The 27,500-nt window shown below is 45.7% G+C and overlaps 3 protein-coding genes across 6 annotated transcripts in view; 1 reads left to right on the forward strand and 2 right to left on the reverse strand.

Annotated features, from left to right (window-relative positions):
* Positions 1-16,007, reverse strand: part of LOC148102876 (protein FAM107B) — a 25,183-nt gene extending 9,176 nt beyond the window's left edge. Inside the window, exons 1-3 of one of the 2 annotated variants that reach the window (XM_087841154.1) lie at positions 15,747-16,007; positions 12,900-12,951; positions 951-1,155 (exon numbers count right to left, since the gene is read on the reverse strand). In XM_087841154.1, the coding sequence (XP_087697280.1) occupies positions 951-1,155; positions 12,900-12,951; positions 15,747-15,770 (281 nt within the window). In that variant the 5' untranslated portion in view covers positions 15,771-16,007. Of the gene's footprint in view, positions 1-950; positions 1,156-9,503; positions 9,585-12,899; positions 12,952-15,746 lie in introns of those variants that run through there. The other variant, XM_087841155.1, reaches the window with a different exon arrangement.
* A 1,131-nt stretch (positions 16,008-17,138) lies between these two features.
* Positions 17,139-22,382, reverse strand: mkrn2 (makorin, ring finger protein, 2). Its single transcript, XM_006801876.3, has 10 exons — positions 22,266-22,382; positions 20,901-21,029; positions 20,690-20,829; positions 20,480-20,614; positions 20,228-20,403; positions 20,063-20,128; positions 19,847-19,995; positions 17,815-17,925; positions 17,522-17,666; positions 17,139-17,441 (listed from the first exon to the last, which is right to left on the reverse strand). Exons 1-10 carry the CDS (start codon positions 22,289-22,291, stop codon positions 17,271-17,273), a joined length of 1,248 nt encoding a protein of 415 aa, XP_006801939.1. The 5' UTR covers positions 22,292-22,382; the 3' UTR covers positions 17,139-17,270.
* The window catches only part of LOC102786091 (MKRN2 opposite strand protein-like), a 6,924-nt gene continuing 1,249 nt past the window's right edge, over positions 21,826-27,500 (forward strand). The window contains exons 1-7 of one of the 3 annotated variants that reach the window (XM_087841157.1): positions 21,826-21,936; positions 22,731-22,803; positions 24,125-24,229; positions 24,312-24,373; positions 26,232-26,356; positions 26,438-26,738; positions 26,959-27,008. In XM_087841157.1, coding sequence (XP_087697283.1) covers positions 26,539-26,738; positions 26,959-27,008 — 250 coding nt within the window. In that variant the 5' untranslated portion in view covers positions 21,826-21,936; positions 22,731-22,803; positions 24,125-24,229; ... (1 more) ...; positions 26,232-26,356; positions 26,438-26,538. Of the gene's footprint in view, positions 21,937-22,730; positions 22,804-23,494; positions 23,828-24,124; positions 24,230-24,311; positions 24,374-26,231; positions 26,739-26,958; positions 27,009-27,500 lie in introns of those variants that run through there. The other 2 variants (XM_087841156.1, XM_006801873.2) reach the window with 2 other exon arrangements.

A 27,500-nucleotide genomic window follows, 5' to 3' on the forward strand; every position in this document is an offset into this window, starting at 1 on the left:
TCAGACTGTGTGTGTGTGTGCAGCATTCGGCCCCTCATGAATCATTCACGCCGCTCGCCTCCTCTTTTCCAGGAGCCTTTAACTTCTTTGTGTTTCAGGCCTGCAGCTTAAATAAAGTTGTTTTGTGCCTCGCTGCTCCTCCTGAATGAGGTGAGAACTTTCCCAGCGTCCTCGGCGGTCAGAGGCCTGGGAGGCAGGAGGCTGTTGCTTAGCAGCGCCTGCTTCACAAACCCCTCACGGCCCAAGCTCGACCGCAGCGACGCCATTTAAATGGCCAAATGCTGATTGGTCAGCGGGTGTCAGGTAAACCCGAGGACACACGGCAGCGGTTGAGCGATGTTGAGCTCTGTGAGGACACCGTCCTGCTGACAGTGGAAGCAACAGCTTTTGACACAAACGAGTTCACTGAGCATCGCTGACTGACCGAGTTCCTGTCACATGAACGAGTTCTGGTCATGTGACAGGAACTCGGTGACGTGGTCACGCGGGGAAAGAGCTCGGCCTGATTCTGTGTTTCCAGGCTTTTGTTAGAGAGGTCTTTTATTTGACTTCAGGAAGCGTGATCAGTGATTAGACACGTGAGTGTGACCTTCACTCACTGGCGCTCTGCCGGCAGCATCGATAACACGCTCAGTATCTCAGAAACATCACTAATGTTCCCTGAAATATGATCTAAATCTGAGGCTCCATCAACTCCCACAACTAAAAACATCTTTTCCATAAATGTTCCATGAAATCCATCTCTAATGATCTACAAACACATCTCTGACTGCGTCCTGAGACACAGGCGGGTTCAGATGGCGTGACTTGAGTTCAAACTTTCAGCTTTCATAACTGAACATGATTTAAACAGTCTGAATAAAGCTGAAGAACTTCAGTCACGCTGTCTGACCCCGCCCCTTCTTCTTCCTCTTCATTCTTTGGAAGATTAAAACTAATCAGAGCGTTACCGTTTGTAACTGCTCATCAGCTCGCGGTGAAGCTCCTGGTGACTCTTCGAAGCTTTGACTGGATTCACCAGCTTCTTGGGTTTGATGAGGTCCGCGTCCTCGTCCCCCTCCAGGTAATCCGGCCGGGGTACGAAGACGGCAACCGGGGACGACTTCCCATGGACGCCTTCGGAGCCGTGCTGCTGCAGGCTGGCATATGCTGATGCTACGGACACAAAGAGGACACAAAATGTTAGAGAGAACAAATCACAGCGCCACCTACTGGACAAACTGCAACCCCCAGCAGATGCTAGCACGATATCATACATCCTGAAACATCTTCACAGTCCATTCACAGCAGCTGAGAAAAGCCTCGTTCCCTGTTTTTCTGCTCACTCTGTAAATGTGTCCCCGTTCCCAAAACGTCACTGTCCCTTTAAAATTCCCACTGGAAAAGTCTGGACTGTGTTTAAATGTCCCTGCTTTAGAGAAACGTCTTCACTGGGTCAGGTCTTGATAAGGTGCTGACAGCAGGTGTAGCCAGCAGGGGGCGCTAGCAGCAGCTCGTCTGTGAGCTGGGGTGTTTGAGGCAGACGTCCTCAGTTTCCGGCCTGCGGCACATCTGTGTCAAACAGGAGAAAGGACAATGAACCCAACCCGTCCTCGGATATTCTGGGATTCAGATCACATGACAGGTCACGCCGCACAATGACCCTTTCTCGAGTGCAACCAGAGCCCGCCTTCCAGCTTCATATTTCAGAAAAATGAAACGAGCTCCGGATGTCTGTTCACTCCTAGACATGCAGAACAGAGTAAGTGGACGGCTGTTTTGACAGCCTCCCTGCCTCCAGATGTTGGCGCTGCTACAGCAAATAGGAACGGGCTTGTGAGGTCGCACATGGCGGATAACCATCAGAAACTTCTCTGAGCTCCTGTGATTGTAAGGACTGCTGTAGCAGTTTGTCAGTAGGTTCAGTAGAAGGAAATGAAAGGCTGGCAGGAGGAGCGCACTGAGCTGCAGCACTGATGTCTGTGAGCAGCAAACATCTCACACTACTCACAGTGTTCACAGCTGAGCAAGTCAGTCACGGAGCCTGCTGCAAACTTCAATTCAGAACCTGACACATCTGAAACAAGCCTGAAACACATCTGTAACACATCTGAAACAAGCCTGAAACACATCTGTAACACATCTGAAACACATCTGAAACAAGCCTGAAACAAGTCTGAAACACACCTGAAACAAGCATTAAAATGTCTGAAACACATCTGAAAAAAGCCTGAAACACATCTGAAAATGTTGGAAACAAGCATGAAACAAGTCTGAAACACATCTGAAACAAGCCTGAAACACATCTGAAACAAGTCTGAAACAAGTCTGAAAATGTTTGAAACATGACTGAAACACATCTGAAACAAGCCTGAAACAAGTTGGAAAATGTCTGAAATACATCTGAAATACATCTGAAACAAGCCTGAAACAAGTCTGAAACAAGTCTGAAACACATCTGAAACACACCTGAAACACATCTGAAACACACCTGAAACATATCTGAAACACACCTGAAACAAGCCTGAAACAAGTCTGAAACACACCTGAAACACATCTGAAACACACCTGAAACAAGCATTAAAATGTCTGAAACACATCTGAAAAAAGCCTGAAGCAAGTCTGAAAATGTCTGAAACACGTGTGAAACAAGCCTGAAACAAGTCTGAAACACACCTGAAACACATCTGAAACACACCTGAAACACACCTGAAACAAGCCTGAAACAAGTCTGAAACACACCTGAAACACATCTGAAACACACCTGTAACAAGCATTAAAATGTCTGAAACACATCTGAAAAAAGCCTGAAGCAAGTCTGAAAATGTCTGAAACACGACTGAAACACATCTGAAACACACTTGAAACAAGTTGGAAAATGTCTGAAATACATCCGAAACAAGCCTGAAACAAGCCTGAAACACATCTGAAACAAGCCTGAAACACATCTGAAACACAACTGAAACACATCTGAAACACACCTGTAACAAGCATTAAAATGTCTGAAACACATCTGAAAAAAGCCTGAAGCAAGTCTGAAAATGTCTGAAACACGACTGAAACAAGTCTGAAACAAGCCTGAAACACATCTGAAACAAGTCTGAAACAAGCCTGAAACACATCTGAAACAAGTCTGAAACACATCTGAAACACATCTGAAACAAGTCTGAAACACATCTGAAACAAGTCTGAAACACATCTGAAACAAGTCTGAAACACATCTGAAACAAGTCTGAAACAAGTCTAAAACACACCTGAAACAAGCATTAAAATGTCTGAAACACATCTGAAAAAAGCCTGAAACACATCTGAAAATGTTTGAAACACGACTGAAACATATCTCAAACACACTTGAAACAAGTTGGAAAATGTCTGAAATACATCTGAAATACATCTGAAACAAGTCTGAAACACATCTGAAACAAGCCTGAAACAAGTCTGAAACACATCTGAAACAAGCCTGAAACAAGTCTGAAACAAGTTGGAAAATGTCTGAAATACATCTGAAATACATCTGTAACAAGCCTGAAACACATCTGAAACAAGCCTGAAACAAGTCTGAAACACACCTGAAACACATCTGAAACAAGCCTGAAACAAGTCTGAAACACACCTGAAACACATCTGAAACAAGCCTGAAACAAGTCTGAAACACACCTGAAACACATCTGAAACACACCTGAAACACATCTGAAACACACCTGAAACAAGTCTGAAACACACCTGAAACACATCTGAAACACACCTGTAACAAGCATTAAAATGTCTGAAACACATCTGAAAACAGCCTGATGCAAGTCTGAAATACATCTGAAATACATCTGAAACAAGCCTGAAACACATCTGAAACAAGTCTGAAACACATCTGAAACAAGCCTGAAACAAGTCTAAAACAAGTTGGAAAATGTCTGAAATACATCTGAAATACATCTGTAACAAGCCTGAAACACATCTGAAACAAACCTGAAACAAGTCTGAAACACACCTGAAACAAGCCTGAAACAAGTCTGAAACACACCTGAAACACATCTGAAACACACCTGAAACAAGCCTGAAACAAGTCTGAAACACACCTGAAACACATCTGAAACACACCTGAAACAAGCATTAAAATGTCTGAAACACATTTGAAACAAGCCTGAAGCAAGTCTGAAAATGTCTGAAACACGTCTAAAACAAGCCTGAAACAAGTCTGAAACACACCTGAAACACATCTGAAACACACCTGAAACACATCTGAAACATACCTGAAACAAGCTTGAAAAAAGTCTGAAACACACCTGTAACAAGCATTAAAATGTCTGAAACACATCTGAAAAAAGCCTGAAGCAAGTCTGAAAACGTCTGAAACACATCTGAAACACACCTGTAACAAGCATTAAAATGTCTGAAACACATCTGAAAAAAGCCTGAAGCAAGTCTGAAAATGTCTGAAACACGACTGAAACACATCTGAAACACACTTGAAACAAGTTGGAAAATGTCTGAAATACATCCGAAACAAGCCTGAAACAAGCCTGAAACACATCTGAAACAAGCCTGAAACACATCTGAAACACAACTGAAACACATCTGAAACAAGCCTGAAACACATCTGAAACAAGTCTGAAACAAATCTGAAACAAGTCTGAAACACATCTGAAACAAGTCTGAAACAAGTCTAAAACACACCTGAAACAAGCATTAAAATGTCTGAAACACATCTGAAAAAAGCCTGAAACACATCTGAAAATGTTTGAAACACGACTGAAACACATCTGAAACACACTTGAAACAAGTTGGAAAATGTCTGAAATACATCTGAAATACATCTGAAATACATCTGAAACAAGTCTGAAACAAGTCTGAAACACATCTGAAACAAGCCTGAAACAAGTCTGAAACAAGTCTGAAACACATCTGAAACAAGCCTGAAACAAGTCTGAAACAAGTTGGAAAATGTCTGAAATACATCTGAAATACATCTGTAACAAGCCTGAAACACATCTGAAACAAGCCTGAAACAAGTCTGAAACACACCTGAAACAAGTCTGAAATACACCTGAAACACATCTGAAACACACCTGAAACAAGCCTGAAACAAGTCTGAAACACACCTGAAACACATCTGAAACACATCTGAAACACACCTGAAACAAGCCTGAAACACATCTGAAACAAGCCTGAAACAAGTCTGAAACACACCTGAAACACATCTGAAACACATCTGAAACAAGCCTGAAACAAGTCTGAAACACACCTGAAACACATCTGAAACACACCTGAAACAAGCCTGAAAGAAGTCTGAAACACACCTGAAACACATCTGAAACACACCTGAAACAAGCCTGAAACAAGTCTGAAACACACCTGAAACACACCTGAAACACACCTGAAACACACCTGTAACAAGCATTAAAATGTCTGAAACACATCTGAAAAAAGCCTGAAGCAAGTCTGAAAATGTCTGAAACACGACTGAAACACATCTGAAACACACTTGAAACAAGTTGGAAAATGTCTGAAATACATCTGAAATACATCTGAAACAAGCCTGAAACACATCTGAAACAAGTCTGAAACAAGCCTGAAACACATCTGAAACAAGTCTGAAACACATCTGAAACACATCTGAAACAAGTCTGAAACACATCTGAAACACACCTGAAACACATCTGAAACAAGCCTGAAACAAGTCTGAAACACACTTGAAACACATCTGAAACACACCTGTAACAAGCATTAATATGTCTGAAACACATCTGAAAATGTTTGTAACAATCCTGAAATACCTGAAATGCGCCTGAAAATGTCTGAAACAAGCCTGAAAAAGCTTGAAACACGCCTGAACACGTGTGAAACATGTCTGAAAATATCTGAATCACATCTGAAACAAGCCTGAAACACCTGAAATACCCGACCTCAGACGTTCACTCTTAAATACTGAACCACTGCATCAGATTTTAAGGAGTGAGACAATCAATTTGTAGAAGACACTGAAACACAGAGAACACTTCCTGTTTTGTGATTAGACTCCCACAGTTGATTAATTTGATCTATTTTTGTGATGTAATCTTTTTGTTGTTAATAGTTCCTGCTTGAGCTCAGTATATAATCTCCACATTTTATGTGTTAAATCCTAAAGGATTCTGAATGACCAGGGTTAAATGAAAAACAAACATGGTTAACAATGAGGGGCAGAAACCAGTGTCTGTGTACATCTTTTATGTACAGTGTATGACCTGAAGGCCACGCATTTTGAGTGTTATTGAAAACGTGTTGGACCCACAGAAGTTACAGTAACAGGGAGCTCTGCTGCTGAACTTTACCCGCCTCTCTCTGTTAGCTCAGTGTTTGTCTGCCGGACTTTGAGCCTTTCTGAGGTTTGTATTGATCGGAGGGAGGACGTGCAGACCGGAGCCTCTCTGTATCGACGTCCCCGTGAGTGCTGCCAATCGGGTTACAGCAAAGCGGACAACTTGAGCTCGAGTCTGAGGCTGGAGCCGCACCTCGGGAGGAAACGTGATCGCTCTGTAACAGCAGGCCATAACGCATCTGCTCGTTCTTTCACTCATCCTGAGGAAACCCCGCAGACTCTAAATCAGAGCAGACGAGCCGCTAACAGGCTTGCTGAGGAAACGCCGCTTCCTGTCACAAACCTGATGATTAGCCATCAACACCACCATGAACACAGCCACCCTGAATACAACCACCACCACCATCAACACCACTGACATCAACACTGAAGCTCTACATGACTCCCCGTTGCTGAGGCTAAAACTCAAGCAGAGAACGTGAACTCCCACTGCAGTCCGTCTGCATGCCAGCGGTGACTTCATCTTCATCAGCCTTCGCTCCTCACAGCGCTTCATGAGCCGTGAGTGGCTCTGGTACAACGCAGCACCTCAATTACCTAAGAAGATGCTGAACAGACAGGAGCAGCAACAAGTCCACCATCATCCACACCACCACCACCATCATCATCCACACCACCACCACCATCATCATCCACACCAACACCACCATCATCATCCACACCACCACCACCATCATCATCCACACCAACACCACCATCATCATCCACACCAACACTATTATCATCATCCACACCACCACCACCATCATCATCCACACCAACACTATTATCATCATCCACACCACCATCATCATCATCCACACCAACACTATCATCATCATCCACACCAACAGTATTATCATCATCCACACCAACACTATTATCATCATCCACACCACCACCATCATCATCATCCACACCACCACCACCATCATCATCCACACCAACACTATTATCATCCACACCAACACTATTATCATCCACACCAACACTATCATCATCATCCACACCAACACTATTATCATCATCCACACCACCACCACCATCATCATCCACACCAACACTATTATCATCATCCACACCAACACCATTATCATCATCCACACCACCACCATTATCATCATCCACACCAACACTATTATCATCATCCACACCAACACTATTATCATCATCCACACCACCACCATCATCATCATCCACACCACCATCATCATCATCCACACCAACACTATTATCATCATCCACACCACCATCATCATCATCCACACCAACACTATTATCATCATCCACACCAACACCATCATCATCATCCACACCAACATTATTATCATCATCCACACCACCATCATCATCATCCACACCAACACTATTATCATCATCCACACCAACACTATTATCATCATCCACACCAACATTATTATCATCATCCACACCACCACCACGATCATCATCCACACCAACATTATTATCATCATCCACACCACCACCACGATCATCATCCACACCAACATTATTATCATCATCCACACCACCACCACGATCATCATCCACACCAACACTATTATCATCATCCACACCAACACCATCATCATCATCCACACCAACACTATCATCATCATCATCCACACAAACACTATTATCATCATCCACACCAACACTATTATCATCATCCACACCACCATCATCATCATCATCCACACCAACACTATTATCATCATCCACACCACCACCATCATCATCATCCACACCACCATCATCATCATCATCCACACCAACACTATTATCATCATCCACACCAACACTATTATCATCATCCACACCACCACCACCATCATCATCCACACCAACACTATTATCATCAACCACACCACCACCACCACCATCATCATCCACACCACCACCACCATCATCATCCACACCAACACTATTATCATCATCCACACCAACACTATTATCATCATCCACACCACCACCATCATCATCATCCACACCAACACTATTATCATCATCCACACCACCACCATCATCATCATCCACACCAACACTATTATCATCATCCACACCAACACTATCATCATCATCCACACCACCATCATCATCATCCACACCAACACTATTATCATCATCCACACCACCATCATCATCATCCACACCAACACTATCATCATCATCCACACAAACACTATTATCATCATCCACACCAACACTATTATCATCATCCACACCAACATTATTATCATCATCCACACCACCACCACGATCATCATCCACACCAACATTATTATCATCATCCACACCACCACCACGATCATCATCCACACCAACACTATTATCATCATCCACACCACCATCATCATCATCCACACCAACACTATCATCATCATCCACACAAACACTATTATCATCATCCACACCAACACCACCATCATCATCCACACCAACACTATCATCATCATCCACACCAACACTATTATCATCATCCACACCACCACCATCATCATCATCCACACCACCACCATCATCATCATCCACACCAACACTATCATCATCATCCACACCAACACTATTATCATCATCCACACCACCACCACCATCATCATCCACACCACCACCACCATCATCATCCACACCAACACTATTATCATCATCCACACCACCACCACCATCATCATCCACACCACCATCATCATCATCATCCACACCAACACTATTATCATCATCCACACCACCATCATCATCATCATCCACACCACCACCATCATCATCATCCACACCACCACCATCATCATCCACACCACCACCATCATCATCATCCACACCAACACCATCATCATCATCCACACCACCATCATCATCATCATCCACACCACCACCATCATCATCATCCACACCACCATCATCATCATCATCCACACCACCACCATCATCATCATCCACACCACCACCATCAGCCGTGCTCTCAGAGCCTCACATAGTCAAACTTGAGCACAAACATACAGAAATGTTTCTGATAGAAACACAAAGCTGATGAAGGCTCTATTTCCACTTTGGAGATGATAATTAAAACTTCCAGCTGTAAAAAGCTGTAAAAGATTCAAAAAGCTGGGAGCTGACTTTCTTCAGCATGAATCTGATCTGAGAGCAGCTGATCACAGCTCGATCCTCAGCTCTGTCCGCGGCCGGGTCTTACCGGACTTCACCACCCTCCCCTGGGCGGTGCTGGGCTCCATGCTACCGGAGCTCCTCTGCTCCTCTGCTCCTGCTCTCCTGCACAGCTCAAAGCCAGGCGGCGTTCACGTGGCACGTGGACTGCCCCTCCTCCTCGGGACCGCTTCCCACGCTGCTCCTATTGATCAGCCAGTGGCTCCGCCCAGCCTGAAATCCCGCTGCCACCCTGATGGGGGCGCTGACTCTCACTGCAGCCTGGAGCAGACTCTCAGGGTGGGTTGCATGCGAACCACGAAGATAAATAATGATGATCTCACAACATTTAATCTGACATTTATCTTTAATATTCATACTTCCTGTCGGCGACTTTAAACACTTTTGTTCTTCTTGCCGACACTGTCACTTTATCAATGCTGGTCATCAGGCTCTTTGCTGCTAAAGTATTTATTTATACCTGCACTCTATGCCCATACTCCATACTGGTACTCAGGTTGTTGCACTCTACTTATCGTATTATTTATCGTAGTGTTTTATTACTTGTCATTCTGTTTGTTAAAAACAAAAAACAAAACAACTATTCATTTATTTTTTATTTAAAAAATTTTTTTTCTTCATTATTTGGTTTCTTTTCGCTCCGGGGCCGTGTGTACATAATTTCTTTCCACCTCATGTTAACATGTGATGCAAAGGACAATAAAGCTCCTTGAATCCTGATGGACAGATCTGTGACATCATCAAGCCTGACGTCACGTTTATCTTTGATAGAAACTGTGAACAGTTGACTTTATTCTTGTTTTCAGTCACATGGTCCAACCCTGACCAATCACAGCTGTGTGAGTTACACCTGTGCACATGTTGAATTCATTTATATTTCTAACTATGGCGTACGGTGGCCCCGAAGGTTCAAACACAGCAACAAGAAAACATGTCGGGAAGAAGTTTGATCATCAGCTTCATGTTCCTCTGGGCCATCACACACACAATCACACAATCACACACACACACAATCACACACACACAATCACACACAATCACACAATCACACACACACAACAAACACTCTGGTAAGGGAGGGGTGGTGGGCTGTGTGCCTCAGGACTGGTGCCATAACAGCAGAGTTGTAAACAGCCACTGCCCACCAGACTTGGAGGCCTTTTTATCTAGCCATAGTTACCATTGTCAAAGGAGCTTGCAAAGAAAACTTCACTTCACAGACATAGTTACCATCGTTTACACCCCCCCCCCCCCCCCTCCTGAATGCTAATGTTAGCTCAGCACTCAATCACTTCCAACTTATCATCAGTAAACAGCAGAGAGAGCACCCAACCCCAAAAGCAGCCTCAATGAATGGAGAACCGGAAGAGCTGCATGAGGATGCTCTTCATGGACTACAGCTCAGCATTCAACAACATAATCCCAAACATCGATCCCAGATCCGTCCTGTCACCTGCTACTGGATCAAAGACTTTCTCACCAACCGGCCTCAATCAGGTCGACTCAATCCCATTTTCAGTTGCATCAAGGAGCTTTTTATTCTAAGGTAGACCCTACAATAATACATACAGAGAAAAACCCAACAATCATATGACCCCCTATGAGCAAGCACTTTGGTGACAGTGAGACCTAACCCTAACACCCAGTGCATCATCCAGCAGCCTATTGCAGCATAACTAAGGGAGGATTCAGGGTCACCTGGTCCAGCCCTAACTATATGCTTTACCAAAAAGGAAAGTTTGAAGCCTAATCTTGAAAGTAGAGATAGTGTCTGTCTCCTGAATCCAAACTGGAAGCTGGTTCCACAGAAGAGGGGCCTGAAAACTGAAGGCTCTCCCTCCCATTCTACTTTTAAATACTCTAGGAACAACAAGTAGGCCTGCAGAGCGGGAGCGAAGTGCTCTAATAGGGTGATATGGTACTACAAGGTCATTAAGATAAGATGGGGCCTGATTATTTAAGACCTTGTATGTGAGGAGCAGGATTTTGAATTCTGGATTTAACAGGAAGCCAAAACAGGAGAAATCTGCTCTCTCTTTCTAGTCCCTGTCAGGACTCTTGCTGCAGCATTTTGGATTAGCTGAAGGCTTTTCAGGGAGTTTTTTGGACATCCTGATAATAATGAATTACAGTCGTCCAGCCTGGAAGTAATAAATGCATGAACTAGTTTTTCAGCGTCACTCTGAGACAGGATATTTCTAACTTTAGAGATGTTGCACAAATGGAAGAAAGCAGTCTTACATATTTGTTTAATATGTGCGTTGAAGGACATATCCTGGTCAAAAATGACTCCAAGGTTCCTCACAGTGTTACTGGAGGCCAAGGTAATGCCATCCAGAGTAAGAATCTGCTTAGATACCATATTTCTAAGCTTTTCAGCGCCGAGTACAATAACCTCAGTTTGATCTGAATTAAGAAGCAGAAAGTTAGCGGCCATCCAGGTCTTTATGTCTTTAAGACATTCCTGCAGTTTAACTCATTGGTGTGTGTTATCTGGCTTCATGGACAGATAGAGCTGGGTGTCATCTGCATAGCAGTGTAAATGTATGCTATGTCTTCTAATGATGCTGCCTAGGGGAAGCATGTATAATGTAAACAGAATTGGTCCTAGCACTGAACCCTGTGGAACTCCATAATTAACCTCAGTGTGTGAAGAGGACTCTCCATTTACATGCACAAACTGGAGTCTATTAGATAGATATGATACAAACCACTGCAGTGCAATACCTGTAATACCTACAGCATGTTCTAATCGCTCTAATAGGATATTATGGTCGACAGTATCGAATGCTGCACTGAGGTCTAGCAGGACAAGCACAGAGATGAGTCCACTGTCAGAGGCCATAAGAAGATCATTTGTAACCTTCACTAAAGCTGTTTCTGTGCTGTGATGAGCTCTGAAACCTGACTGAAACTCTTCAAATAAACCATTCCTCTGCAGATGATCTGTTAGCTGTTTGACAACTACTCTTTCAAGGATGTTTGATATAAAGGAAGGTTGGAGATTGGCCTATAATTAGCTAAGACTGCTGGGTCTAGAGATGCTTTTTGAGTAAAGGTGTAACTACAGCCACCTTGAAGGCCTGTGGTACATAGCTGATTATTAGAGATAGGTTGATCATATTTAAGACTGAAGCATTAATTAATTAATACTCCCTTATAATAAACCCTCATCACTCAGGCCACTCACACACAGACTCTATTCAGACCAAGTCCTTCTGGACTTCCTCCAAGCACTTTGCAACTTATTTTTTATTCTGGTACAGTTGGTGTCGAGCACCCACAGTTTTGTTGTACATGTACAATGACAATAAAAGGCTATTCTATTCTATTCTATTCTATTCTATTCTATTCTAGAACAGGTCTGTGACATTGGCTGCTCACAGGTCGTACCGCCTTTATTACCTGAGACGGCCTAACTCACCTTTGCTGTGCGGCTGCTTCGACAGAGCCTGATGGTCAATGTTATACGCCTTCTGCAAAACAAAGAAGAAAGGCTCATCATTAGCTGAGGAGGAGGATGAGAGCAGTGGGGAAAGGCCAACTTAGGCTAAGAACAAGAGAAAAAGAAACACGCATTGACTCAAGGTGTTTGAAAATCTCAGAACCTGGCAAAATCAGGTAAAACAGGAACAAGTGCAGTCACAGCTTCAAGCTTCCATTCACTCGTTTACTCACACAGGTGAGTCTGACAGGTGGAGATCCTGACACCTCACTGCTAAAAGCTTCCTCTGACAGAAGAACCAACACTGAGACAGCAGGAACAACGAGAGCTCCAACTGAACTTTCACAGTAAAAGCATCAGATTATTATTGATCACTGACCACAGAGACAGCCAGTCTCATGTGTGTGACCCTCAGAAACTTCAGCTGCTGCTGCCACCTTAATGATCCACCTGACATCACTTCATCAGTCAGCTGACCCAGAATCAGCTGATCTTAGGTTTTTGTGGGTGAAAGGGTTAAACAGTCGGGTCAGAGAGAGAAAACACGAGTCAACAACATGCTGCAGCTGTGCTCAGGTCACCAGCTTCTGACCACAGTCTCGTCCCGTAACAACAGACGAAAGCTGAAGGAATAAAACACGCTGTGATTGGCTCTGGAGGACCGTTTCTGCAGTTCAGGCTGAAGAAGAGCCGAGGCACACCTGTGTGTGAAGAACAGGTGTGTTAGAGACCTCGGCACAGATGTGAAGAACAGCAGCTAAGATGAGAGCTGCTGGGAAGGGAAGAGGAAGCAGAAGACCACCCTGAGGACTGTCTGCCCCCTGTTGGACTCTCGGCAGTGGTACAGCTGCAGCTCCGAGGCCGGGGTCGGGGTGAGGGGGACTGTAGCAGGTTAGCATAAGCACCAGCTAGCATCATCTGATCGAGCAAGGAATGTGATTGGACCAAAGCACATCTCACAGCTGTGTGTGAGCTTCCACTCTGACCTCTGACCTCTGACCTCCTCACTTTGATCTTTCCCTGCTGCTTCACTGCTGGATCACCTTAATCTGCCCGACTAAAGACTCACGCACACTAACACACACAGACACACACACTAACACAAACAGAGACACACACACAGACACACAAACACAAACCGTGTGGTCATTTGAACACCATGGCTTACCCCCCCCCCCGATAAATCCGGACCTCTCCTCTCAGATCGTTCCTGAAACTCGATGCTCCAAGCTCGTCTCCACCTGCTGCACTGAAAACAGACAAACCTCTAGCCCCGCCTCCTCTCAGCTGCTCTTCGGCCTCGCCGACAGCTGCGCCGCCTCATAACTCGGATATTTGCGAGAGCTCGGCTTTCCTATGAGGTCGCATTCCTGCCGTCTCCTCCCCTGTGGAATTCCACTCTGCAGTCATCCTCGCCCTGATCGGAGAGGCGTACGATTGGCCTTCGCCCTCTCTCAGACTTGCTCAGTTCCCACCTGGCTGAAGCTCTCAGGTGAGAGCAGGTGCTCCTTTGTTCTGAGGTGTTTCGAAGCCAAACACGAATCGCAGGAAATCATCTGAACGAGTTAAAAACCTGTAAATAAACGATGTGCAGCCTCTCTCACTCTGACCTCAGAATAACTCACTTCCTGTGCTGGAGGTGGATCAGCTGATTCAGGTTGGACGTTCTTAGGTGTTTTTTGTAAAGCGGTGCTTTTTCCAAACATTAAAATAAAAGTTTCTGAAACGATTTCTGGCCTCTGCTCATGAGGTCATGTGACTCATCCAGTTTCTCTGAAAGAACCTTACGGAGCAGGTCATGAACGCCTGGAGCCAGGTGATCTGAGACATGATCCAGGTGAGCGTTCAACGCTAAAGAGCTGGAACCTCCACACAAAAACCTTGTTTGTTCTCAGAGACTCTGAAACACTCGTACGGTCGTGAGTTCAGTCAGCAACAACAAACAGCTCGTCTTTCATTTTATCTGCCAGCTTCTGCTGAATTTAGGTGCCATCAGAGGTGAACTTCTACCTGATGTCCAGCAGGGGGCGACTCACCTGGAAGTCTGCTTACAGAGAAGCTCATCAGGAAGATGTTTACTGATGATTTTATGGTCTCAGTCACTGCTTTTAGGTCCGACTGAATAAAACATAAAACTCATTTTGGTCCCATTCAGAGGAGGAAGTAGGAATCAGGAAACAGGGAGTGTAGCGTCTCGCTCCTCGCTCAGATTCTTCACGTCCCATCTCAAAACACAAAGATGGAACGAGAAAACGCTCAGCTCAAGGTGTGAGAACTTCCCTGACCAACGGCAGCGTCACATGGGCCATCTTACCTACAGTCTGTTGCCTTCAGGAGCTGTTCTGGACGGCTGTAGGCTCACAGACTCACGGTGATGTCAGTCACTAATCTGTTTTTATATCCTTTAATTTATCACATCTAAAAATGGCGGCTTGCGGCAGTCTCGACCGCAGCGCCATCAGGCGCTCTGCAGCACACCAACACTCACACTGAAACCACAGAGCGCCTCAGATTCACTCCAGCAGGTACAGGTGAGCTCTTCGTCCCACCGATCTCTGACGTCTGCACCACGGATGGTGCTCACAGCCGCCCCCCACCCCGCACCACAGGGGCACCATTTTCCTTCAATTTGTCACCTGTCGGGACATTTAAAGCACACCTGCTGCCACCTTCATCGCGCAGAATGAATATCCTCACACATACATGCAGGTGATCACATGACCGAACACCAGATTTCTGAGTTAAAGTGTTCGTGTGAGGATCTGATCAGAGTATTCTCACTAACTGTAACGATGATCGGATCATTGATCAGCGCTTATCACTCACCTTCTTTCCATAAACTGCTCCCATGATCCTCGGAGCCCTGCTCAGGCCTCTCCCTGCCTCTGCGTCCTCCCCACAACTTCTTTTGCTTTTTCCCAGCAGCCTCGGCGCCCCCTCCTCCGCCTTCCCCTCCTCTCGCTCGCCCTGCTGCCTGGCAGCCTGACAGCCCGGTCGCTGGGCTCCGTTAACCCTGCAGACTGCGAGGCGACTCCGAAAACTTCATACCAGCAGGAACCAGAGAGGAGCGGCCAGCTGAGCACACGCAGCGTGACTGCGAGGAGGAGGCCACCTGTTCCTGCCTGACTCCCTGCTTTCAGCTGTGAGGAGTTAAGGAGCTCCGGCTGGATTAAAGTAATCAGAGGAGACAGCAGAGCTTTAAGTCTCCTCCTTACCTCCTCTCAGAGGAGCGCAGACAGTCAGCGTTCGTACGAATGAAGTGAACCAGTGACACACAGTTGAATATTAATGCTGCATATCGATCTGATATTGGCGCTGGTATCAGATCGATATTTGATTCTGTCCTCTGACCCGTGTTAAATCGTTCTTAATGAACAAATACGGGTCAAACATGCTGAGAAACGTGAACCTTTCTGTGGTGTATTTACAGCCTGCAGCACATCAGAAACAGGCACGTTTACACCCAGCCCTCCAAAATAAAGGCTGGGAGGCGTTTTATTGTGAAAAGTCAAAGTGACAGTGATTTAATGGTCAGTGTGTTTTGATGGTTCATGTCATAAATCGGGACACACTGCTCTGCCCATAATCAGCTTCGCAGCGCCCCCCAGCAGTGCTCATCAGTCTTCAGCGTTCGTTCCAGTCCGAGTTTCTTCGCTGGCCCGTTGTGTTTGTCTGGAGCAGATTTAGGAGTTCAAACCTCACGTTTTTATTTCACTGCTTCATACGATTCTTTCACAAGTCCACATTTTATTTCAGCAGCTCCATTGTTTTCCTTTCCAGTCATGTTATCATAAAACTACCCCCCAAACACAACCTTCATCATGCAGAGGATCCTGATCCCCGAACTTCTGATTGGGTCACACTCACATGGAGTCTGCTACTGCTGCCCCCTGGAGGGCTGTCAGAGCACTGCGGCGGGATGGCGAGGCGCCCTTTACAGTAAAAACCAGTAGCTTGAACTTCCAGTTTTAAAATTGATTTTGAAATCACCATCAGGGATTCTTGTTTAGGTTTAAAAGCAGCAGGTAACCTCAGAGAGCACCTCCACCGCCAGCTCGTCTCCTGCTGCACCTCAGTCTGAAGACCTCACAGCGGGAGCCATCAGAGGTGCACCAGGACACGAGCCACGTTCATATCACATCTGGTTTTGAGTTTTAAGGACCTTCCGGGACCTTTATGCCCACCCTCCACCCCAAAATAACTCCACCACACAGAAGCTGGTCTTCAGACTGTATTTACTCATGTACACAATAAATTAAGCGCCATCCCGTCTCAGGGAATCAAACCTGCGGACACAGCGTGCCCCTTATCACATGATCTGGTGTGGACCCGGCACAGGTTTCATGGAGACTACAGGTCGTTGGCGGGCGAGGTCTCCGGCTCGTCTTCGTGGCTCGGCCCCGACATCTGCATGAAGAGCTCCCTCAGTTCTGTAATGTCATCAGTGAGGGACGGCAGGGGAGGGACGGACCGCTGCTCGCGCTCCTCGATGAAGTCCCAGAGGCGGACGCTGTTCATGAACTAAACAGAGAGACAGAGTTTAGAGACTACTACACCCAACAGCCTCCCACTTATGGACAACAACAAGGACTCAAACTGACCCGCACACTCCCCTCCGAGCTCAGCTGCTTCCGTGGGCGCTCGGCCTCCGCCCGCGATCCGTCCGGGAAGGCGTGGAGATACAAACACTTCCCACCAAACGGACACGAGCCACGGCCCTGATCAAAGTACTTACAGGCCTTCTTACTGCAAACACACACACACAGAGTATGAATGAAAGCTGAACACACCTTAGCTACCTTTGTTTTCACCACCTGAAAGCACATCCTGCATCTTTGGATCCTCTTCATAAGCGCCTGAGAGCAGGTGGGCGTGGCACAGAGAGGCAACTCACCCGACTCCGGACTTGAAGAGGTCTATAAGGTGGTCTTTCTCATCCTGGTCCTCCACCCAGTACATCGACGGGATGACGAACTCTGAGATGACCCGACACTGTGGACACGACCTGAAAGAAACAGAGAGGTCATCAAACCCAGCCAGACCCAACCAGAGCCAGTCAGCCCAGCCAGACCCAATCAGGCCCAACCAGACCCATCCAGAGCCAGTCACGCCCAACCAGACCCATCCAGAGCCAGTCACGCCCAGCCAGACCCAACCAGAGCCAGTCACGCCCAGTCACGCCCAACCAGACCCAACCAGAGCCAGTCACGCCCAACCAGACCCAACCAGAGCCAGTCAGTCCCAGATTACTGAATGGAGATGGAAATAAAGTGTTTCTTGTGTTTAGTTTTCTGAAGACTCAATGTGATGAAGATGTTTTTAAGTCACAGTGGAGAATGAAGCTGAAGCCAGTATTTGATTATCCAGGACTTTCTTACTTATGAGCATAGGGCTGTGCGATATGACCAAAGTCTCATATCCTGATATAAAACATCTATTGTCCGATAACGATATAAATCATAAAAATGTAACATTTTCTGTAAATTCTGTGAATCTCGGGCAGCTCGACTTGCGTGAAGTGTTTCCAGCTGTGCGTCATGTAGCTGGAGTCGAGTGTTTTAACCGATACATGAAACGATACATTTTTAGACATAAGTTGTAACGGCCGCCGTTTTCTTTGTGAGTATTTATTACACGGCGTGCTGCGGGGAAAAGCCTGTTCTAACGTTTGAGTCTAAGGTTTATTTTTTAGCACCTGACGTCTTTTTTACTTCTCATCCATCAATGCTCTGCATAGTCTTTCACGTGATTCAGTTTATTTTGAAAAGTCTCAACAGGGTCTTGAGCTTTATTGTGAAAGGTTTATGTGGAACATAAACAAGCGGACACGCGATGGTTTTACCATCGTTGTTGCTAACGACAACGCATAAAAACAGGCGCTTGTCTGTCAGTAGTGTGGTTATATTACATATAAGAGAAAGAGAGAACTTTAAGAAATGAATATAGCCACTGCAGTGACATCAGAACATGAGAAAATATTGCTATAAACAGTTTATTTTGCGACACCATGAAACAAACGATAGCGTAACATGAAACGCTAGATATTTTTATATCGTCATCCGATATACAGTGGAACCCCGACTTACAAAATTACTTCGTTCCCGAGGGTCTTTCCTAAGTCGAAAATTTTTGTAAGTCAAAGCGCCCATCGCGACTTTTGAGTGAACGATAGGCTAATTGCTAACTGCAACAACAATACGTCGTTCCAGTGGAACAGCGAAGCGCAAGGACAAAAGCTAAGGGGGTTGTCACATGATTCGGAAGGCATTGTGGGCATTGTAGGCGTTCTGGGCTCAGCCAATCAGAGCCAGTGGATTTTGTTACGCGGGCATTTTGCCGTAACACGGGCTGAAATATTGCCGTTAAGCGCCTTCGTAACTTGAATTTTTCGTTAAACTGTTCCACTGTATATTGTTATATCGAACAGGCCTACATGAGAACATACCTGAGGTGTGAATGACAGGTGTATGAAAAGTGTAATCACACAAGGCAAAATTGGAATTCTGAAATGTTTAATGTTAGTCTCTTTAGAAATTACAGAACATTTAAGAAAGACTTCAACTGGAGGATTATTTGTGTAGTTTGATCGTTTGGTATCCCAGCTGAACATATCAAACGTTTAAGTGAACTTCATATTTTGGGAAAGCCTGGAGATGAGTGTCATTATTTAATATCTGCAGTTATTTTAAAATACCTACCTGCATGATTTAGGTGAAGTTTAAATGTTTATGAGAGGAAATTATTATTCAGCAGACTTTTGTATTATATCTGCTGACTCAGGGAAGGGTCCTAACGAGAGTGAAACAAAGTAAAGCCCCAATCAGATCTCACGAGACACCATCAGTCTTGGTTTCCCCCCAGTATACAGAGACCCAGCCCCTGACCCTGGTGCCTGACCCCTGACCCCTGACCTGTCGGATTCTTACTTGATGATCTTGTTGTGGAAGTTTCGGGTGCAGCGCCACTTTCGGATGCAGGACAGACAGAAGATGTGATTGCAGGAGGACAGGATGCCGAACCGGCGCTCTGACGGGTTCGCCTTCTGCACCACCACGTCCATACAGATGGAGCACACCTGAACAACAGGTAACTAATTAAGGCCGGTCACCAAGACAACCAAACCCAAAACAAATCCAACCCACCTTGTCATTGCTGAGCTGGGCCGCGAACGCCTTCTCCATGTCGGCCTCGAAGGCCAGCAGACACATCTGCAGACAGACACGAGATCATTTACAGCTGCAGCACATCTGTGTGCGCTCACACTGACGAACGCAAAGAGGTCACTGAAACGCCATGAGCATGCACACCTTCTCGTGCGCTCTCCTCTGCTCGGGGTCCTGGGGGTGGAGCACCTGCAGGCCGCACACCTCGCACAGGTCGCCGTGGAGATACGTACAACTGTCCTCATAGAAACAGCGGCCGCCGGCAGCGTAGGGACACAGCTGGGGGAGGTCCGGGTAGGCCCCGCCCCCTGGAGGAGGAGCTGCAGAGAGCACAGGTAAACATCTTCACGTGCTACCAATAAGAGCCAATCAAATGTGAGGATTCTCAAGTCTTACCTCGTTCCTGCGCCGAGGCGTCTAGACCCGCCCTGATGGCATCCACGTATGAATGCGGAGATGCAGTCGCTGCTGCTGTGACCTCTGACCCCGAGTTGTCTGATGGGCCCCTGAACACGTCTTCGACGCCCAGCACTGAGAAAACACAGAGGGGGCGGGGTTACCTGCAATCATTATCGTGACTCTGTAAGAGCTTCATCGTCTCCTCACCTCTGTCTCTCAGCACCAGCGTCTTCTTGGCTCCGCCTCTGCCAGACCTACTTGCCCCTCCTCCTCCTCTTCCTCCCCCTGTCAGGTCCTCTGAAGTTCCGCTCCCTCCTCCTCTGGATGACAGCCTGATGTGATCATACCTGCAGCACAAACAGGAAGTGAAATGAGTCACAGTGATGCAAACGTAGGTGAGAGGTAGGCAGGGCCTTACCTGCAGCGCTCTCCGTAGGCACACGCCCCTCTCTGGTAAAACTTGCAGATGGTGGAGGGTTTGCTGGTACTCGGGTCGTGGGAGAAGAGACAGCGGTTGCCTTCCCTGCACACGCCGTGGAGGAAGTACCTGAAACGCAGCACACCTGTGAGCCACAAGAGCTGCTACTCTAGTGAAATCACTCTCGCAGTTTAACCTGTTACCTCAGTTTACTGTGTGTTTACTTCACATTCTGACCAATCAGGATCCTATTCTACCCGCCCAGGTGTTTCAGACCCCAGGGTGACAGAGAGAGGACATCTCTTTGTTGGACGGATGAATATTTGATGGGAGAGGTGTCAAACTCTTTGACTTTTATAAGACTTTATTTTTTACTTTTATTTAAATAACTTTCAAAACAAAGTTTTTAACTTGTAGTTTTGTACACGTGCTACATTTTTCATCTTTTCATCATTCTGTTTGTGTTTTGATTCAAAGATCTTACAGAGGCCACGCCCCCTTTAATTGAGTTTAAACAGGTGAGTTCTAAAAACATTCTCCTCCTGTGCCCTTATAATTGTCTCTGACTCGTGATATGAACCCCAGATAAACTATTAAAGCCTTCTCCAGTATTTAAAAGTGCGTCATCTGCATACAGTGACACTTTTCCTTCTCATCCCACTCTTTTACGTCCTCTTTATTCTGTAACAAAAGTTTAATACAGGTGTTACAAAGGGGGAAATTATCTCTAGAGGCCAGAACAGTTTGTGTGTTAGAGTGTGTGTTTATTTCGGCTGTAAAGTTTTAACATGTCAGTCTGTGGGGACTGAGTCACTGCTGCCCCTGCTGGACACCAGGGGAACTGCAGTTGCAGTCTCAACGGCTTCTGATTGGCTGTTTGACAGTTTGTTTCCCTCCCACCCCCTGTAACCTACCAACTACCGGAGAACGCTCAGACTCGGACCAGCTTCCGGTGTTCCTGTGCTTGTTATTGAAGTTTCACGCCATCAGCGGCCGCCTTCATTTTAGCAGGAGGGAACGTTCACGTGACCCCGAGGTGAGCCTCGGGGCGGAGTCTGCCCTCTGATTTAAACCTGCAGCTCTTTACGTGACTTTAAATGAGAACTATCGATCCTGGAGAAGCTGATTAGTCTCAGCTTTCACTTAAACACACCTGGAATCACTGATTTGTAATCGATCAGTTAGAGTTAGAGGCACACGCGCTGACGAAGACAGGCGAGTGCGGAGCTAAGAGCTAAAAACATTAGCACGAGGCTAACAGTCCGCGGACATCCGGGTCACACCAGCGCGACACCCGACGACACTCAGACAGATCAGACACACACACACAGACACACAAACGCCCGCGCACGCACGCACCCTCACCTGCAGGTCACCTGTTTGGTGCTCATCTTCCCCGCGGACCTTCAACAACTGCTCCGAGCTGTCACCGCGGTGCGCCGCTTAAACCGCTCCGACGGAGAGCGGCGGGCACAGCAATAAGGTTCCACTTCCTCCGGAAGTACGAACCCGTGGAAAGCGTCTCTTTTACCACAATAATCACAACACAATCAGTTTTTTGTTATTTTGCAAGTGGGATTTTTGAAAAGCTGGAATGTGAAGGTCTCTGTGTGTTCGGTAATAAAATAGAGCTGAAAGTCTGTTTGAGTGTTTTCAGTTGGAGTTTCTTTGCCAGGGTCTGTCGCTGCTTCTTCTTTTCCGTGCTCTTCATGTCGTCATATAAGCTGGTGGTGTTACCACCGCAGAGAAGTTTCCTTCCAACATGCGTCATGTTTGCAGTGTTTTCATTTAGTAAGTAAATAAAGTTAATTTATAATATTCTTTTCACAGACCGGCAGTCATAAAGCAATGAACAACAATTACAACACAATAAAGAAAGAATCACGTTACAAAAGAATTTAAGGTAAACCCCCCCCCCCCCCCCCCCCCCCCCCCCCCCACACACACACACACACACACAAACAAAACAAAACAACAAAACACAAATAGTGAAAGAATATCAGTAGAAGGGTGGATTAAACCGAAAGTATTCAACTGCTTTTAAAAGACTCCAAGAGTCGACTGAGCTGGAGCGGTAAACTGATAAACCTAATATTGTCTTTAATCGAAAATAAGTAGCCTGAACTCAGTTTTTATCAACAACAAGTTTTCATTCAAAAAGCTGATAAGCTCGGTTTATTTGAGTTGGCTTAAATTAGAAAAAGTGGTGGACTGTAACTAAGTACATTTACCCCATATTGTACTTGAGTAGATTACAACTCATAGGTTGCCTGCTTTACTCGAGCTTTTCAGAATCAGCATACTTTATTAATGTGGGTTACAGTTGCTCCAGTACAGTAACATTAAGAAAAACAGACTGGACTATTTAACAATACAATATAAGGAATAGCACAATATATACAAATCACCAAATAATAAATATCCAGGGTTGACAGATGTGATTGTAAATAAACATCAAGACGATAGACATCAACATTACCGAATAAGAAAACTGTGTGCAAAAGGCTGTAACTGTTGCAGTGTTTACAGTGTGTTAGATGGAGGAGTTGTAGAGGGAGACAGCCACCGGCAGGAATGATTTCCTGTGTCGTTCAGTGGTGCATTGTGGGTAATATCAGCCTCTCACTGAGCGTGCTCCTGTGGCTAGCCAGCATGTCATGGAGTGGGTGGGAGGGATTGTCCAGCATCGTCTTTATCTTGGACAACATCCGCCTCTCAGACACCTTAAGAGAGTCCAGCTCCGCCCCCACAACATTACAGTTGTGATCAGTTTATTCAGTCTGTTGGCGTCTGCGACCCTCAGCCTGCTGCCCCAGCATGCACCAGCACAGAGGATAGCACACAACAGACTCACAGAAAATCCTGAGCGTTGTCCGACAGATCTTGAAGGACCTCAGAGACTCTGGCCCGTCCTGTAGAGCGCAAAGGTTCCCTTTTATTCCTCTTTCTGTTGTTGCTTCACTGTATTTTATATTTTACTTCATCATCTGACAGTTTGTGTTACTGTTGGAAGTTTGTATATAAAACATGCAAATAAGTCCCCCAGGTGTGTTTATAAGTGCAACTAAAATGATTAATTAATTCATTTTTGATTTACTTTTTGTTTCTAGACAAAAACAAAGAATTACATCTTAGGTCACACAAATGCCTGAAAAATGTTAAATAAAACCAGATGAAATGGTCATTGTATTTATTTTATCTCATTATCGAATGATTTTGCAAAGAAACAGACAAAAGGCCGTCTCCCTTCAGCTGGAGGATAAAACAAGATGGTCTGAAAATGCCACGTCAGTGTGTTCCTCCTCCCTCGCACAGAAGCAGCGTGGCAGGTCTGTTCTGTAGCAAATACAAGAAAAACGTTTAAGAAAGCAAATAAGTCGGTGTTCTAAAGAATATGTTTGCTTACATCAGGTGAGATGAGTCCTCCGTCACAGGTGGTGCAGTCAGTGAAGATGGTCACCTGCAGGATCAAGGTAATTGGCTCTCCAACCCACATCCACTGCCACTGTACTGGAGGGAAGCTGGGACAGTGTTAAAGACTTTCTTCAGGCAGTAATGGAAATAAACCATCCTTAACATACAACACGCCAGCTCCTGTGTTGTTTGATCTGGAGACAATAAATACATTTATATTGATTATGTCAGTGATGTAACTACAATACTGAGCTACAGGAAGCCTAAACTTGGTTTAGAATAATTAAATCTGAGACTTTGTTTCATTGTGAGATTATTAAATATTTAAATATGTTAACAACTAAATATAACATAAATGTGATCATATTTAAAATATAATTAAATAACTACAGTGATGACCTTGTACTCCTGTTCAGTAGAACATGTTGGATGATCACCTGATTGTGGATTTGAAAATAAAAGTCGGGCTGACTTTGTTGTTAATTATTATGTTTAAATCATACAGTTTATATTAAATGTTGTACCAGAAATTTCTAAAGTTCAACAAGATCAAACATAATGTGATTTAGTTGCATTTAATTAGTGTGTCAGCAAATTAAAAGTTACCACAAACAGTTTTTGAATGTAGAAGTTGAAATGTTTGTCAGAGGGTAAAAGTTCGTCCTGCACAGTCAGAAACTTTGAGCACGATGTCGTTGTCTTCAGTAAGCATTACTTCGTTTTTTGAGGCAACGAGTTTGCACAATTTTTTTAAGTTCTGGGAACTAATGAGAGCCTCGGTGCCCCCCAACCCCACCTAATACTAATAGGTTAGATAGAGCGCGAGCAGCAGTGTGTCTGATGATGAGGTCGGTACGTACGATCCACAGACATGCTGTGAAACACGCCTGAATCTTTCCGTAGTGCCTGTTTTATTTACAGCCACATTAAAACTACAGAAGCTGAGCCGAGTGCTGACGAGCACAGTTACATCCAGCTCTTCAAAATAAAAGCTGAAAGGTCTGTTTTATTGTGGAAAGTAAAAGTCACTGCGATTGGCAGATTGAGGCCCACAGGCAGCAGCTGGTGCTGACGGAGGGGAGGGCAGGTCAGCCGTGTCGTCATGGAGATCGGGGAAATGAAATGCGATCATGTGTGATCATGTGATCATCTGGTGCAGAACCAAAACATGGAGGAGACGATCAGAGAGTCTCAGGACAGGAAGCTGCCCTGAAGCAGAGCTGCTTCCGTCACGTTCAACGCGATGATAAAACCTGATGATGTCATAGCAGATCTGACTGTGTCAGAGTGACGGGGACCTCTGGTTTCCATCTAAGTGAAATGTGATTGGTCAACTTCCAGTGAGATGCAAATCTGACTTCGAAGCTCGTGGATCAGGTGTTCCTGACAGGTGAGACGGAGAAACTGAGGCGTGTCCTGTGTGCTCGGCCAATCACAGCTCAGTGACGACTGCCGTCAAAGCCGGCTGTTCTCCTCGTTCTCTGGAAATAATGACAGCTGTTCTCAAGTTTCTCTGTCTTTTATTTTGTAAGGCACTTCCTGCTGTGACGTCTTCAGCTTATTCAAAATGCTGCTGCCCGTCTCGTCACTATCACACGCAGCAGCGTCTTCTCATCGTTGGCTTCCTGTTTATCACAGAGTCCTAACGTTGGCTTGTGAACGGTCCTGCTCCTCCAGACCTCTCTGAGGTTCTTCAGCCTTGTATTCCCTCGCCGGCCCTTAGATCAGCTGACCAGCTGCTTTTGGTTGTCCCGAAAACTCGGCTGGAACTTTTTCAACTGTGTCTCCCAAACTTTGGAATACGTTGCCTTTAAATATGAGACAGGCATCTTCGCTTCCTGTTTTTAAGTCTCTTTCTCCGTGTGGAGCGGTGTGAGCTGATGTGCTCTTTAAATGAAAGCAGGCCTGTGATTACAGGACATTGAAATCCCAGGATGCACTGCAGCTCAGAGCGACACCCGTCTGCAGGCCAGGTCCCGTTTCCGTGACAACACTGCCCACGCAGTCCAAAGGTCGCCTTGTTCGAGGGGAAGAAGTGACAGGTGAGCCTGGTCACGTGACCATCTTTGTGACTGCACCCACAACCCGATAGGCTGGGGCCAGACAGTGATGTTATCTGATAGGCTGTAACCGCGCCGACGGTTGAAAAGGAGAGGAGAGAAGAAGAGGAAGGCAGAAGTCAAAGAGGAGACGGAGGAGCAGAACGAGAGGAGACGAGGAGGTGATGGAGCGCAGCGTGATCCGTCTGACTCACTGTCAGGAGATCTTCTGCTTCTCTGTGCCGGAGCAGTGCCCGAGCTGCGGGGAGGAGCTGAGGGGGAGCAGGCTGCAGGAGGCGCCGGTCAGCCTCCCCTCCCCCTTCACCAACGGGCACAAGACCTCCTGCTGCCTGCTGGTCACACCTGCAGACAACAACCTGGACAGGTAACGCACACACAGGTGAAAGTACTCAGGTGTTTGCACACAGGTGAGCACACTGCCAGGTACAGTGTACCCAGAGGAACGTGAAGAAGAAGAACCAGTCATTATACTGGACCAGGTGATACGAGTATAACCAGTGTACCCAGTAGAATTACTAAACCAATCCTACCAGTCCAACCAGTCCAACCAGTCTAACCAGTGTATCCTGCTGTTTGATCCTCAGAGACTTTGATGGGGCGGCTGATCTTCACACCGGCATCTCCAACACCAAAGGTAGGTCTCTGAGGTCAGGGGTCACCTGGTGATCGTGGGCTCAGGTGCGTGGAGGCGAGCAGACAGGTGTCGTTTCAGCTTCAGATCAAACGCAGACAGTCACCATCCTCTACATGATCGCTGACCACGCCCCCGACCTGCCATATCCCTGATTTCATCGAAAGACGTTCAAACACGTCTCAGTGTCACGGCGACAGGAAGGACAAAGGCGAGTGCAGAGCGTCGGTGTCAGTCGGCGACTTTACCGACTGACGCCAAAATCAAACTTTCAGACACGTTTAAACATTTATTTATTTATTTATTTCACACCTGGTCAACAGTTTCCACAGTTAGTTCTTTCAGACAAACCAACCACACTTTCAGTAAAGCAGGAAGAAGACAATATTCTTATTAAACCCCGCCCCCTATCTACAATCCAACTTATATTGCAAGTGGGCACCAAAAGTCAAGGAGCTAACATTAACATTTATCTGCGGTCCTAACAACAAATCT

The sequence above is a fragment of the Neolamprologus brichardi genome, chromosome 5, assembly GCF_056152115.1.
Source record: "Neolamprologus brichardi isolate AB-2024 chromosome 5, ASM5615211v1, whole genome shotgun sequence".
NCBI lineage: Eukaryota > Metazoa > Chordata > Actinopteri > Cichliformes > Cichlidae > Neolamprologus > Neolamprologus brichardi.